Raw genomic sequence first — 16,120 nt, 5'->3', positions numbered from 1 at the left:
ACAGTTGTTATCATTACAGTAAAACTGAAGTATAGTAGAGTGTTCCCTTCCCAAAATTTCAGTTCAGGGAAGCACTTTGGGAAGCCAATAAATGTGAGGTCAAGCCTAAATTATTTAGCATAAAGTTTTCTTGAGGTAGCCTAGTCAAAATTTAGAAACTAAATGCAAAGTCTGTAAGCCCGTACTTCAGCATTTGCCCACAGGAAGGATTTTCCTGTGCCTTTTCTCAAGGTTTCCTGCTGCTAAGGAAGTTTCCAGGTTTTCCATTCTTAAAGAAAGCCCATGTTTTCATTTTCCTGAGTAACACACAGAAGACTCAGCTACAACTGTCTGTAACCATACGTGTGAGATTGCATTTCAAATGCAGTTTATTTGTTTACAGGCACAAATTGAAATTGCCCTCAGGATGAAATGCACTGCAGCTGTACAGATAGTGAGTGATTTAACATGTATCCTCTCATTTATCTTCATCGTTGTGGAAATCTAATGGAAAATATTGTTCTAACCCTTCCTAAAGAGCTTGGCGTGCCCAGCTAGAACATATACTGTGTAAGCTTAACCCCCATGCACTTTGCGTTACAGTCTACAGTTACAAGCTGTAACTTCCTGCTGGGATTCGGGCTGAGTGTCTCTTAAAGAAAATGAATGCTGCTTCACCATTTTCCTGACTGATAAGTCCATAGACATTACTAGAGCATCAGTATTAAACAGAACAGTACTTTGGACTGCAGGACAGTGCAGGTACCAGAGTAGATTGTCCCCTGTGACATACATGTGTATGGTACGTACATTATAACACTAGCATCTCTGTTTAAAAATGTTTCTGTCCTATCTTTTCCTATATTGGTGCTCAGAGTGAAGTTTCACATTGCAGTTTACAAGATATAGGTTTGCACACACAAACTCAGGGTTTACAGTTCCACCCAGTGTACTTGAAAGGAAAAAAAATGCACAAAACCCACGTGCCCGGGATTTCAGGGTGTATTTGAAGGGGGTAAATTTTGCAGGGATTTTTTTAACTGCCTGTGGAGACGAAAGCAATGAAATGAGGCAATGCCAACAGCTATTTATTTTCTCAGGGGAGATTTCTTCAGTGGAATGTGTCAGTCCCAGTGTCAAAGAGCGTCTGCTTAATACTGTCTGTTAGTAAAGAGACTCCATGTTTGCATCAATGGGTCAGTTTTGCAAGGAGCTTCACTTCACAGGCTCAGTCCAGCAAAGCCTTCACATGCTGTTCCAACTTCAAATATCTAAGCAGATTCCTGGGAACTTTAGTGGAAGTGCAGTCTTTCTTTTCACCATTCAATGCAATGCTTTGCTGAACTTGGCCCAGAGCACTGAGTGCCTTGCAGACCTGAGTCCCAGGTTCTTCACTTTACATGTATAAAACCAGAGCTCTGGGCTCGCGTCTAGCTGGGCCCAGCAGATAATGCCACAAAAGGTTGCCGGAAAATATCCAGTAATATGGTGCTCCTCCACGTATACACGGTGAATTGCTTTAGCCGATGGGGTGATGTGTAACCACATATCTTGGATTAGAGTCAAGCCCTCTGTGTCAGGGTTCACAAGCTGCTAGTATTACATGTTTCAAGGTGCAGTCATAGCATGTTACAGCTGAAATTCACCCCATATACAAAGCAGAGAAAAATCCTGTGCACCACTCGAGTTCCGTCCTAGCCCTCCTATCATGGTCTGGGGGCTGTGGCCACCGGCCAGCCACTTCTGTGTGTTCTCTGTCAGGGTGCCAACTAAGAGTTTGCGCGGAACTGGAGTGATGCATGAATATTGTTCTGGTCTTTTGCAGCAGGGTTGGTTTCACTCAGTTAAATTTAATCCTTGGTGAATCACTTGGTGAATGATCTAAAATGTATTTATGGGTTGTGTGGGTTTGTTTTCCCCCCCTTTGTCTGCATTCAAAGCTACCTTTACTCTCTAGCGTTGATGGCCAAAGTGTCATTCCTTGTGCTTAGAAACTGCCATTGACTCGTGGCTACCCGAGAACACATACTTTTAAAATGCTTGTGTTTTTCCCCCTTTTTCTGTTTCTTTTTTTTTCTTTTTTTTTTTTTGTCCTCTTTTCTTCCTCCTCCCTTTTTTAAGGGGGTGGGTTATCAGTGTAAAGATATTTAAAAGTGCAAGTGTGAAGTAAGTAATGATTGTTAAGAGGATGTGGATGGTATGTCTGATGAGAGAGCAGTGAGCTATAAGGCAAAAGGAAAAATGCTGTGTACACATTGTGCTGATGATTGTTGCCTGGAGGGGGGGGGGGAATAAACAAAAGAAGAGACAAATGGACTCTTTGAGCTGCTCTCAATGTAGATGCCGCTGTGGCAAGTGTGTAAATGAAGCCCGAAGTGATCCCGCTGCAGGATGCCTTGAGCCTGGGATGGAAGGACAGCAGAGTCGCTCTGAGAATTGCACTAGCAGCGCGTTGCACCTCGGGAACGCTTCAGGACGTCATGACCAGGCGGGAAGGACTGTCTGAAACCGCTGAGTACCAAAGTTTGTAACTGAATGAGATAGCATTTGTATTATGTTGGGGGTTTTTTTTGAATGTTATGATAAAATAAAATGTATTTTTCAGTAAAAGACACAGTGCAAGTAAGCCTGCAGTTCCATGATTGCTTTTATGTTTGTGAAGTTACCCTTGCTGTTGTGGAGAGTAAGTAGCAGAGGCATTACTTGGTTCAATGTGTGAACAGTAACAGAAGATTTCATTGGAGAGAAGATCCAAAACCTGTGTTTGTCCCAGCATTGTAAGTCTCTTTCTGACTTGATCTCCCTGTTCATTCTGCCCTCTTAGGATAAAGGGAGTTGGGAAGTTGGAGGCATTGCTTCATTTGACTCTCTTTGATTATTTTTTTTTTCCCAGATTTAAATGAAAAAGGAGCTCCCCATTTTCAGTGAACTTTGGCTAGCAAATGGGTTCGGGTAACTGCATCTTTCTTTGATGTCTGATGATCTTCGCCACGAGGATGATCAGGGGACTGGAGCACCTCCCGTATGAAGACAGGCTGAGAAAGTTGGGGCTGTTCAGCCTGGAGAAGGCTGCGTGGAAACCTCATAGCAGCCTTCCAGTATCTGAAGGGGGCCTGTAGGGATGCTGGAGAGGGACTCTTCATTAGGGACTGTAGTGACAGGACAAGGGGTAACAGGTTAAAACTTAAACAGGGGAAGTTTAGATTGGTTATAAGGAAGAAGTTCTTTCCTGTTAGGGTGGTGAGGCACTGGAATGCCAAGGGAAGTTGTGTTGGCAGTGTTCAAGGCCAGGTTGGACAGAGCCTTGGGTGATACGGTTTAGTGTGAGGTGTCCCTGCCCATGGCAGGGGGGTTGGAACTAGATGATCTTAAGGTCCTTTCCAACCCTAACTATTCTATGATTCTATGTAATGTGTTCAGAGAGAGCGATTGCTGGGTAAATAAGTTTTTTCTGCTCATTCTCTGTTATTTTCATTGTCTAATATTGTGTTGTGATCAGAAATAGATTTACTTTATTAGTGGATAGCAGTATTGCTTGAATTATTGCTAGGAAAAACCTTTTACTGCTTTTGTTCCTTCTACCCTAACAGAGATTGAGGAGCTTTCTGATGTTAAGTCAAATCCAAATGTTTAAAAAAACCACGAATCAAACACATGAAAAATCACAAAATGGACCTGAAAGCTAAAAGATTAGTTCTGCAGTTTTAAAGAACACTTTCACTTCTCAGTTTTCAGTATGTAATGGGCACATTATAATGATCTTCCTTTTAATCACATGCTGTAGATGCCTAAAGGAAAAGAGATTCCCACCTCGTTTATCTGCAAGTAGTACAATGTGAAGACATCTACAGTTGAATTTACAGTATCATTCCAAGACATGGCAACACAGTTTTCCTACTTTGATGGAAGCACAAGTTTACTGGTAAAACAGTGGTTTGGTGTTTGTGACATGCTCTCTCCTTCTGGATTCTTTGAAATCTGTACCTTAGCATTGCATTTAGGGTAGGTGTCATCAGTGCCATTGTGAAGTTAGTGATTCCTATACAGATATACAAATGGATTAATTGGTAGATCCAAAAGACTTAAGAGTGGAATGAGCATAGATATTGAAAGGAAGAATAGGGAAAAGAATTGAGGAAGAGCACAGCCACACAGGCTTAGCTCAAGAGGAGCAAGCTGAAAGACTGTAGGAGATCAAAGGATGAGCAAACCAGAACCAAATTAGTAGTGTGTGTGTAAAGCAGAGATCACTTTGTTCAAACTAGAGGAGTCTGAAATTGCAAAGGGACTCGGTGTTGTTAATAGGAAAATTTGTGAGCTGCTACTTTTCTCCAAGAATTGCTCCTGGAGCGTGATTTTATTCAACCTTTGTAACAAGCTCTTCACAGCACTGATGGTTTCTCATGGTAGGTGGACATGCTAAGCTGAAACCTCTGCAGAAGGGAGGTCAAAATAAGCACACTGAGAAATGTGAACTCTAACCTTTCCCTAAGAAGCCCAGTAGTAAAAGCACCTATTCTATAATTGCCGTCATCTTGGATTGTCGCTGTTGTCTAAGGTACAGTTGCAGTGTGCGTCACATGTGCTTGTAACTCCTAAGCCATATCCGTACTTAAAGACTGCAGTTCCTTCCACGATGGGTAGCCAGGGAGGAGTGAAGTGTGAAGCTGAACCCTGGAATTCTAATTGTTTTTATTTATTTGAATCACAGAACGCTTTAGGTGGGAAGGGACCTTAAAGCTTATCCAGCTCCAACCACCTGCCATGGTCAGGGACACCTTCCACTAGACCAAGTTGCTCAAAGCCCTGTCCAACCTGGCTTTGAACACTGACAGGGATGGGGCAGCCACAGCTTCTCTGGGCAACCTGTGCCAGAGCCTCATCATCCTCACAGGGAAGAATTTCTTCCTGATATCTAATTATCTAATTGAAGTCTTCCCTCTTTCAGTTTAAAGCCATTCCCCCTTGTCCTGTCACTATGTGCTCTTGTAAAAGGTCCCTCTCCATGCTTTTTTTGAAAAGTATATGGAAAATACTCTTTTCAAATTAGCACTCTCTGAAAGTCCAAGGGGAAAGTTTAAACATCTCTTGCAATTGGATTGCTTTCTCGACATAGCTGGATTATCATTGAACTGTTCTTTCTGTGGTTTCTAACTAAAAAGGACTGAGCATTTGCTTCTCTAAATTTCATGTATGAATTGTTGTTTAATTGCCACCACTGCTGATTATTTAAAAGTATGCATAACAGTCATTACTAGAAATGTATGCTGCGTATTTGTGATTAATCCCCACTGATGTGATAAACACTCATAGTGTTTGCCCTGATTGTAACCCTAAGTGTGTTTTCACTTCAAATGCAGGCTTAAGCAATGTATTAATTTCACCTTATTTTTAGAAGATTTTCAGTTTTGTTGTTTCCGTAGCTATGGAGCCCATGTAAGGAAGCCATGGCCTTCTATTACCCAGCTGTTAGACTAAACCCCTTCTGGAATCCCCATTATGTCCAGCTGTTTAGGCTTCAGAAGCAAGTGTATTGCTGTGATAGCAGAGGGTATCCATGAGGACACGTATTGCTTCTCAAGGATCAACAGAGGCTCTGTTTGATTGAGTTACAAGGGATGTTGTCAAAGCTGTGGAAGCCCCAGAACTGCCCTCACAGGCTGGTTGTCCCATTTTGGGACAGATGGGCACACGAGTTTCCTCAACAAGCTGTGACAGGGCTGGATGAGTAAATAGCAAAGCCAAAGGCACGGATCAGTATCTCTGGGAGACTTGATGTATTGATGTTAAACAGATCTGTGCATTTCACTTGAAGAAGAAGCACACCTGGTGCTGTTGGCCAGATCCTTGGCCACAGCCAGATTATCTTCTGTAATCAAACAGTATTTTATGCTATGCTTTTTTAAATGTGAGCACGGATGTTACATTATTTTTACATGCCAGAGGGCCCTGTTTTACAGGCACGCGTTCAGAATGGTCTTCGATTTGATAAATTTGAGAGAGGGTAAGCCTTGCAGCGGGATTGCTACTATCAGACACAGCTCAAACAGCTACAAATTCTGCTATCTAGAAACCTTTTACTCTGACTTTGGCTTGTGCAGTCATGGATGAGCCTGGCAGACTGCTGAGGCAAATGAGGATGTGGAGTTGATGTTGTCATCTGTTGGTATCTCAATTCTCTACAAGTGAAATAGTGATGATAGCTATTTCTTTGTGTCACGCATTGTCCTCACTCTATATTTAGGGTGTCAGATCACTGCAGGAGAAGACTGCCTCTTTCTGGGTGTGTGAATACTTAGCTCTGCTCTTATTTTTCATTTGATGTTGTCGTGGTTTAAACCCAGTCGGGTAGCTCGTTCACTCACCCCCCCCCTTCTTTCCCTCCCCCTACTCCCAGAGGGATGGAGAGGAGAATCGAAAAGAATGCAACTCCCACGGGTTGAGATAAGAACAGTTTAGTAACTAAGGTATAACACAATCACTACTGCTACCACCAATGATAATAATGATAAAGGAAATAACAAGGGAAGAGAATACAACACCTCAGCACCAGCTGACCGATAACTCGCTCCCCAAGCCCGACCAAGCACCGACCGATACCTCCTCCAACCCTGCAGTCTCCCAGCCCTTCCGGCTAACTCCCCGTTACATCCTGGGCATGACGTGCTGTGGTGTGGAATAGCTCTTTGGTCAGTTTGGGTCAGGTGTCCTGTCTCTGCTTCCTCCTGGCTTCCCCTCCCCCCTGGCAGAGCATGAGGCTCACAAAGTCCTTGGCCAAACCAAAACATCGCTATCAGCTCTGTTCCCAGGCTGAAAGTCAAAACACAGCACTGCATCAGCTACCAAGAAGGGGAAAAATGACTGCTACTGCTGAACCCAGGACAGATGTGACATGAATAACAAGTAGTAATAACAAATGTAAAAGCTTATCTTCAGTTTCAATTTCTCAAACAGTAGTGGTGGGACCCAATAGTGTCTACAAAATAGAGGGTACAGACTTTGAGCATGGATTTTGAGGGAAAGAGACAGCTTTGTGGGAGCCTTCCTGAAAGGACTGTGTTTGGGGAGAACGAGGGGGGGTTTGGAGGGGAGGAAGGAGAAACAACCCCTCATTGAGGGAGGAGTTAGGAGGAGGAGGAATACCCAGGGATGGGGTGTCATGTAAAACCTTCGACAGAGTGAAAGAGGGCGTTTAAAGCTGAGGATGAGGAGCAGGCTTGCTGGCAGTGCTTGCTGTGTTATATTACAGGGTGGTGTCACTGCCAGCAGTGTTGGTATCGCTTTGGTCTTAACTCATTTCTAGTGGCAGCACTGAAGAGGGCCATCTCTGTCTTATCTTTCCTCTAGGCAGAGGATTTGGGCAGGATGTGGTGTATCCTGCTCAGGGCCCATGTCACCCTCTGGAGATACTTCAGTCTCTTGACTAGAAGGGGAGCCTCGGACAAGTGGGTGTCCAACTCACGTTATTGGTTCCTAAGTGATGGTGAATTAAATAGTTCCTTTTGCCCCTAAAAGGACCATTCCTTTTCTAACAAGTGGTTTTCACAACCCAGAAGGTAACAAAAACCAAGCCTGAAAACGAAACTTTTTTTTTTTCAGTCTGTATTTTTACCTGGTTTATTTATGCTTTGACTAGAGGTGTGTCAGCGTTTTCAGGAAAGACAACAAGCAGACTGCTTCATCCCATTGATAGCCTGAGTTTTGCAGGTTTCTGCACTCTTGGTTTTTTTACAACACAGAAGAATTTGGATTTCTTTTAAATTCTTGTCATACTTTTTTCCCCCCTTTTTTCCTCCATGAAATCCATGAGTTTTTCCTGCCTGGCTTCGTTTATTTTGGAAAACAAGCGTTCCTGGCTTTTTATTTTACTTTTATGTGACCAGCAGTCACCCACCTTGTCATATAAAAATGAATCATGTCAGAGATCAGCTGAGTAGGAATAAGGTATATTCTTTCCTAATCTGCCATGCTGTTGTAAATGTAAAACATATTTCTTTTTTACACAGTTCCTATGAAGACACTGCTTGAATGAGCAAAAAGGTACAAATCATTTTAATCAAAGGAATTGCATGAGTAGTGGTAACTTTTTTTGCAGTGAAATACGAGTAGAACCTACCTAGAAGAAAATGTTCTGGCTCTGCACAAGCTTCATTAAACTGTGCGTTCAAAATTGATTTCCTTCAGGACCCTTTCTTTCATCATAGTTCAGAATTACCTTAGTGAATGCTCATTTTTGAGATACACCTGCCTTGATTACACACAGGGGCACAAACCTTCAGGGGATAACCTTGAAGAGCAGCCAGTGTTGACTTAACTCTGCCTCTGGTGGTAACTACAGAAATTATAGCAGAATTAAGGCAACCGTAAGTACTTCTGGAAGTGTTACCCCATATTTTTAGTCAATTATATTTAGCTATAGCAGATAATAAAAAACCCCTCAAAAGATAAATAATAATAACAATCAAGCTCTGACTGCTTAAAAAAGGGGGAAATCCTTTAAAACCATGTAAAATAAAACCTGCTTGTTTGTAAACAGGCAATACTGAGTAAGCAGGAAATTTTGGTCCCATTTAGATGTTAACTGTACTTCAGTATTTGAACGAGAGTCGGTCAAAGGCTTAAACCACCTAAATACTTTAAAATATATTCATAAATAATCATTCTTTATACATCATAATTGTTCTTACTGCATGTCAAAACCATGGACTTTAGTGTTCCCCAAGAAAATAAAACAAGGGATTCTTTTCTCTTTTGGCACAAAAAGGTAAAACTAAAGAACTAGCAGCACCCTTGAGGGAGTGCATGGAATACTACCAAATTGGTCTTTACTTGCCTTAGCTATCTTTTTTTTACAAAAGGTTTAAATATAGGTTAACATGTAAACAGACTGCACACACTGAGAGTTTGATCCTGGCTTGTTGAAATTCCCATCCAAAATTCCCATTAACTGTGGTGGCACAAGATCAAGCTCCAAGTTAGTACGGCATGTACAAGCTGAAGTCATTGAGGGAGCCACGGCTGCAGGAAAGCAAAACCTCAGGTGCTCATTTAAAACCAGTTGCTGGAGGAATCAGACTTGACACCAATGACCTTCCTGCACATGTTGGAGTTCTCTTGATGGAGAGGGTATTCATTGCCTGCCAGTGGTTCTGCCTTCTCCCTCCTTGCAGTGTACCGTCTGCCCGATGGTAGACTTTCATACTTAGTCACATAACTCCTGTGAAGACACAAAATGATTGGTCTGGCATTAATAAATACATACAAAATCTATACCATGTAGGTTATGCTAGATAAACACATTACACTTCCACCACATATAGGTCTGATCAGAAAGTGTTGTAGTATCTGCAAAATAGCATACTGTTTTCTTAGGATTTCTGGAGATGCTATTGTTCTTTAATGCATTTCAGGCTTACCACCTTTTGGATCAGAAAAGCCTGAATGGAAATCTGGCACAGGCTCTGCAAATGTGACTGCTCTTAGGTGTTAGCAAATAGGGATTAGGAGGAAGTCGTAAACCCACTCTCTCACATGGCAATACAATTGCCACTCTTTGGCTAATGGAAAGCATCTTTTTATTTTATTGTGCAGTTGTTTAGCTTTCAGGTAAGTTGGTGCCTTAATAAAATATGGTAGAACATGACAGTTGCAAGAACTTAACACACCAGATACATTTGTTGATGCCAGTAAATAGCAGATGATGAAAAATCTTTCCACTTCAGTGAGTTTATAGCTATGCACTTCATCTCTCAACACTGCAGTAGAGAACTACTGCTGGCAGAGTTTCAGGTCACTGTCAGAACTGATCATAAACAAGGGGTATGTTGTGATCCTCAAAAAGGTACTTTCTGAATCTCAGGGGTTGGAGATGGGGGAGAATGGGTTGGGAGAGAAGTTGTAACAGCCTACACTGCATCTGACTGTGCTAGGCTAAAATTTGGCCTCTGTTAATATCTTGTGACTGTGAACACCACAAGTTTCTGATTCAGCAGCTGGCTGGAAGGAAGCCTCAGAAATTGTGTGCTCTTAGTTCTTACCTGAATGGAGAATCAACTCTGTCCATCTGCATACAGACTAAAAACGGGTACTGCGAAAACTGCACTGTGGAGATGAAGTCTAATGTTGTTTCTACTTCAAAAGTGGTTTCCATGCCAGTTTTCACAAAGAAGGAGTCCACCTCGGTGTTACCAGCTATAAACATGGCTACCCTGCAAATAAATTCAGGCACTGCAATTAATTCAAAACACATTAAGAAAGAGGAAATTAAGTTGCAAACAGTTCTACCATCCATGCATGAAAACTGAAGAAAGGAGCCTGTTCTTCAGGTAAAGAGATATAAATTCAGATGAGACCAGTGGGAACCGGTATTACCCAGATGTAGAGGGAAAGAAGTACAAATGTTCTCCCATGCACATAACTTACTTAATTTTAACTCATCTGCAAGGTCTTTTATATTTAAATTCTTCTCATTTGGACTACCAGGGCTCAGAAGCCTCTACAGCTACAGTGCGTGTTGGGAGTATCTCACCGGTTCTTGATGTTGGTTTTGGATTCCCTGTACCACAGGCTGAACTCCATCCCTCCTGAGATGTCAATGGCCAGGCCACCCAGGAACTCCGCGTTGGCCCTCGGCCCAGACTGCAGCTGGATCTCCTAGAGCCATTAGAAAGCACAGGTAACCCCCATTACTGACTGCAGACCTCCCTTTTGTACTGCCAGCACGGCACTCATAATTTTGCAGGAACAAAAAGGAATAGAGGGCTTTTCTGAAAGGGCGGACAAAACATCTCTGATGTACATCACTCCCTAGAAATTGAGATGAAGCTAAGGCAAGGTGCCTTGCATCCTTTGCCTCTCCGCTATATGCCAGCTGGTGTAATTTCTGCAATGAGTATCACTGTAAGCGGTATTGTGGCCTCTGTCTGCAAGAGCTACCACACAAGCCTCACAGAGGCTCTGCTGGCAGTTCAGCTAAGTCATTAAGCTCACTGCAGCAGTGGTGCAGTGCAGTGTGACTTTTGGACACCTGAAGGCAGCCCCATCCTGGCAGTAGGATGCACAGTGCTGCAAGCAGTCATGCAGTGTGTAGTGGCTCTGAATCCACTGTATGGCAGGAATTATGTCTGCAGTGGCTGGGTGGTCAAACCCATTAGCTAATGTGCCTTAATTGCCACTATAGATTTGCTTTTAATGCCTTTTAAATCAATGATCAAGTGGACTCCTGGCTTCCTGAAAGTTCTGTGGCTGGACTGGAAACTCATCACGTGGAGCCTGTTTCGGAAGTGATAATGTAGCTCAGGGTCATGGCAGCTCATTACTTCTAAGTTTTGATACCCAGCCAAGATTTTAAGGTTCACTGACCTTGGCAATCAAACTCACTTTATAGAGTTGTCCTGCTTCCCTAAGAACTAGCGGCTTAATTCACTGTTTTAAAAGAACCATTAATTTGAGAAAAGTTTATTTTGATCATGTCCCTCACATACAGGGAATATCCTCCTCTCTCCCAGGTGGTTTCCCCCCTCCTCCTGGGTTTCTGTGCCTGTGGTATTCTCAGCACCTGTAATCTTGCTTGCAAGCATTTGTAGGATATATGAATATCCTATTTCCCCCCCCCCCCCCCCTTCTCATGTCCAGGCACTTTGAAAATTCCTCTTCTCAGGTATTCAGTAGCTCAGTGGTTCCAGCTAATGCTGTCCCAGGATTTAAGAAAGAAGCAAGCAGAGACAGGCTGGCTTTCTAATCCCTAAAGCAAGGAGCAACATTTAGAGAGTATTTTATTCAGAGCATTAAAGTTTTCTGGCCATAATCAAGGACTTGGGTGATTATGATGCCTGTATATGGCTACTTCACTTTTTAGGGTAAATAAATCTCTGGAACAATCTCCACACAACCAACTTGGCAATCAGTTGCTTGACCCTTTCTGAAGTCAAAGGGAGTTTTTGTACAGACTGCAATAAGCCAAGGAATACTTTATTTGTCAGTCTCTTTAGGTGTAAAGCTTATTTTACTTTTTGACTTTGCTTTTAATTGGGACTGAATTGGTGGGTAACTGTTAATGAGTGAGGAGGTAACAGTATACAATCTGGCAGAGACACATACACACAACCAGAGGAGGAGCTATTTTTAGATGCATTGTCAAATTGCACCTAAAAATATTAGAGTAGGCTTGGTTTGCAGTGTCTGCACAGTTAAAGGCTTTAAAGGCTACCACAAATTAAGTCAGATTTGTCACTGAAACCAGCAGAGAAGCTAAGGAGCACTTGTCCTGTGTTTTACCAGCTCATCTATTTCCTTATTTAGAGTTCAATCCTGTCCTTTGCCTCATTGCAGATCCAATCCAGACTAATGGGAGGTGTAAATCACAGCAACCCAGCCTCCTCAGGAGCAGTATTCTCCTTTCCCTTCCTATTTTAAGCTTTGTGTGTCATTTGCAGTGGAAAATAGGATCTGAAAGATCAGAATTGTTAGTTTGTCACTGTTTGAATGCTGAAATGTGCTATGTTTCAATAAGAAAAGTTTCTTTACACACTGCACTGACAGTGCTACTGTAATGCAATGCAGAGATTGCTGAAACAGACACTTCTTTGGGAACTGGCTATCTTCCACTGGGGTCTGGCTTTCAAATGGATTCTCTGACCTATTAAGACAGTATTTAATTTCTCTGTGCTTCTAGCACGTGTGTTGCCTAGGAGAAATATTAACACTACTGAACTTTGATGCAGGTGCCTTAGGGGTCTCAAAAACAGTTTTATGAGAGCTGTTTATATAGGGAATTATTGAGGGGGAATTCTAACTTCTGGATGGTCATTCTTAGCCCTCAGAGAACTCTGTGAGAACTGAAAAATGCATTCTGACTCTTCAGCTTGTGGAGTTATGTGAGAAAAGATGTTACAGATGGTGGGCAGGAGCCTAAGCTTTAGAAGCGTCATTATTAACTTGGAAATCGTGTCTCCAAAATGTGCTTATTGTGATTACTGCAGTTGTAGAGTTAATAACTGGGGTGAGAAGATTGGGGGGGGAGCAAGTTATTTGATAGATTTGACAGCACTTTAAGTACTACTCAGTTTTGGTCTTTCTGTGCAAAAGGATTCTAATGAACATTCTTATAGGGAAGCAGAATTTTTGTAGTATTAAAAATAACTTTTCTCAACTTCAGGCTGCACTAGTGCAAAAATGTCAACATGAATATTACACAGGGTTTTTTCTGACAATTCACTTCCCCTGTTTTGAAGTTCCAGTCCTGGCTTCCAAGCCATCCTTCTGAAGTCTAATCTCAAATGTGCTGTTTGTATCTTATGTTTGGGTTTTGCTGGCTCTGAAATCACTGCAGCCAACTGTGGCACACTGAGTTTTGGTATCAGAATGGGTGCTGTGTTTTCATGCCTGGTTTTCTTCTTCGAAAGAAGGTAAAACCATGTTTGGCTTGATTGTCTACACTATGAATTTGTGAAGGGCCTTATGTTATGGGCAAGGTATGTCCACACTGGTCAGGGAAAGCAGAGGTAGTACTTAACTATCAAGAAGCTAGATTAATTATGTCTCTCTTGCACTGTTTTTCCTTGGTTCCAGTGTTACACCATTCACACTTCCATTCTGTGAGCGTTTTCTGGTACAGCTGTAATCATAGTTCAACTGTAGGTTGACAGGTGAGGACACTTACAATGAAGCTTAACTGTGTGATGTGGAAGTGCCCAAACCATGTTGATGTTGCTGTTGACCTGGAACCTATCTGTAAGAGCGTTCTTAGGAAGATATGCTGTGTTTAAAATGCAGCTCATGCTGAAGCTGTGTTCAACAGCACTTCAAATATTTTTTGTCGTTGTGGGGTGTAGAGGTAAGAACAAGTGCCTTTTTCGGTTGTGAACACACACTTCCAGTTGTGTCCACTAAGCTCCCAAAGAGCTTAGGCAGCAAGTGTGATAGTGGCAACCAAAGAGAGAAAGCAGGTGGGATCCCACCTCATCACACTGCTGTTCAGGCTTCCAGAGAGTCAGTGATTGACTGAAAATGTTACACCCAGGTGCTGTTAAAAATGGGATGCAATCCCAGCCCTGATGTGCCCCAGACTTCCGCGGGGTTCTCCAAAGAAGAGGACTGGAGAATCTGCTGGCTGGCAGAGCTCTCAGGTTGCCCAGCCAGCTGATTCAGCCAGGGTATCTATGGAGCTCAGTGCATGCACAGCAGTTGGAAATATTCAGTTCTGTAAACACCATGCTCATATGCTCAGGACTGAACATGATTATCTTTCTCACCTCTGCAGTCTGTTTGTTGAATAGGTCATGATAAAGCTTTTGCCAATAATCTGTGTGTGAACCATATAGTATTGTTGGAATGAACTTTAGTCAGCCAATATGTGCTGACTACATACAACTAGAGGGCTACATGGAAAGCCCTCTAGACTTTTAATAATTATAAAGGGGCTGAGCTGGGTTTAGGAAGGGGAAGGCTGCAATGTGCAGGGGGTATTTCAGTATAATTTTGATCAGAATGGATTTTCTCATCATCTGCTTTTGGCATTTTCTTTTGCCAAGAATTAAAGGGGAAAAGCAAAAAAGTAAAGTTTGAGTGCAGATATTTCATGAGCTGAGTGCTGATCATGGTTAAATCCACAGGTTCTAAGGGGATTCCTGTTTGGGAAGAGCAAAAATATCCAACCAAGTGCCGACCCTGCACTTTCAGAGAGATGTTTAGATTTTTGTCTTTCAGTAATACATTATGCAGCTGATTATATTAATATATGAGTCTGTATTTAAGCATAATATTAACAGCCTATTTGGCATAACAGTTGTATAAAAGCTACGTAATCCTCATTTTAATTCCTTGTTTTGCCTAGCAATAAGGTTAAGGACCTCTGAGCATTGCTGTTTGAAGGTTAGATATTTGGGAAAGTTTGAGTACGAGTGACTCATTCATTCCATACCTGACAGTTATTGCCTAATTGGTCTCTGGACCACTTGTGAAGAGAAAACTTTAGGTGATCACATGGGACAATACTGTATTACAAGAAACAGTGGGAGGTGAGGCCACAGGCAGTAGCAATCAGAGTTTTCTATAGGAAACTCAGTTGGATTCACTTTTATTCAGTGTTTGTTTTCTAAAACAATACATGTCCTCACCTTTGCTCTAGATTGCTTTTCATGTAATTTCACTCTGTTTTTTAATACCTGTGACTTTTATATTGCTTTCATAGTGAGTGAAGCCCATGTAACATCGATCAGGTATATTAGCATGAAAAAGAAAGAAAATAAGATGTTCCACAACAATGGTGTGGGGGAGGGAGCATCTGTGCTTAAGAGACAGAAAAAGAAGCAAGCAGTGTGCTGTCAGTACCTGTGAGTAGTCTGTCAGGAGGATAAGTCCTTTCACCACGTTAATGAGATCTCCAGTTGCTGAGAACATTTTAGACATTAAATCACCGTACCCTTGGAAAAATGTAACTGGCCTAAGTTGGACATCGAACAGAATGGCTGACATGCCAGCATAGGAGTCCAGGTTTTCCTCGCCTTCATCAGGAGTTGCAGCTATTATGGACTCCAGACCTTGAGCTTCAATCACCACCTAAGAAGCAATAGTGATACAGAATCACTGAAAAACTCTTCCTCATCCAAGCTGTTAACAACCCTACACGTTTTCTTAATGTCTATGAGCCTGACTCAATTTTATGTAGTTGTAGATTAAACAGTATGAGGCTAAGACTTAAAGGAACTAAGTAAAGCAGTTAGAAAAATGGAAAATGAAATAATCTCATGGCATGTTTCTTCCCTTTAGATGCAGGCAGAATTATTTGCCCACAATGCAGATCACAATCTCGAGCCTATTTTCAAACAGATTTTCCTTTTTCTGTATGGCTGTTTCCCAAAGACAGCTGGAAGGAAAACCCAAAGATGTTCCACTGCACAACTTTTGTCCTGCAGAAATTTAGGAGCATTATAATATTGGAGATACTAGGCAACATTAAGAAAAATCCAAAATAGAGGAATCTCATTTAAATCTCTGATTCATGCATTTGATCTACTCCTTGTATTTCTATTCTGTGTTATATCCAAACAAACTCCCAAAGCTTTTACTGATTATATCAGGTTAACAGTACAGGCTTTAACCAGAGACAGAACTTGATACATGTTACAGAACAAAACACCTG

General features: G+C 41.9%; 2 protein-coding genes across 4 annotated transcripts in view; one reads left to right on the top strand and one right to left on the bottom strand.

The window, feature by feature from the left end:
• TRMT10A (tRNA methyltransferase 10A) overlaps positions 1 to 16,120 on the top strand; it is a 288,696-nt gene that overhangs the window by 236,963 nt on the left and 35,613 nt on the right. The gene's annotated exons all lie outside the window — the stretch shown is intronic.
• The window catches only part of MTTP (microsomal triglyceride transfer protein), a 28,256-nt gene continuing 19,720 nt past the window's right edge, over positions 7,585 to 16,120 (bottom strand). The window contains exons 15-18 of the mRNA XM_057417924.1: positions 15,310 to 15,537; positions 10,508 to 10,632; positions 10,017 to 10,187; positions 7,585 to 9,196 (exon numbers count right to left, since the gene is read on the bottom strand). Coding sequence (XP_057273907.1) covers positions 9,028 to 9,196; positions 10,017 to 10,187; positions 10,508 to 10,632; positions 15,310 to 15,537 — 693 coding nt within the window. The 3' untranslated portion in view covers positions 7,585 to 9,027. The remainder of the gene's footprint in view (positions 9,197 to 10,016; positions 10,188 to 10,507; positions 10,633 to 15,309; positions 15,538 to 16,120) is intronic.

Source organism: Pezoporus wallicus, unplaced genomic scaffold (assembly GCF_028554395.1).
Source record: "Pezoporus wallicus isolate ANWC-B61680 ecotype Strahan unplaced genomic scaffold, APGP_CSIRO_Pwel_v1 contig_6999, whole genome shotgun sequence".
Lineage (NCBI taxonomy): Eukaryota > Metazoa > Chordata > Aves > Psittaciformes > Psittacidae > Pezoporus > Pezoporus wallicus.
Note: the sequence above shows the minus strand (reverse complement) of the source record. Positions and strands in the feature narration are given on the sequence as shown.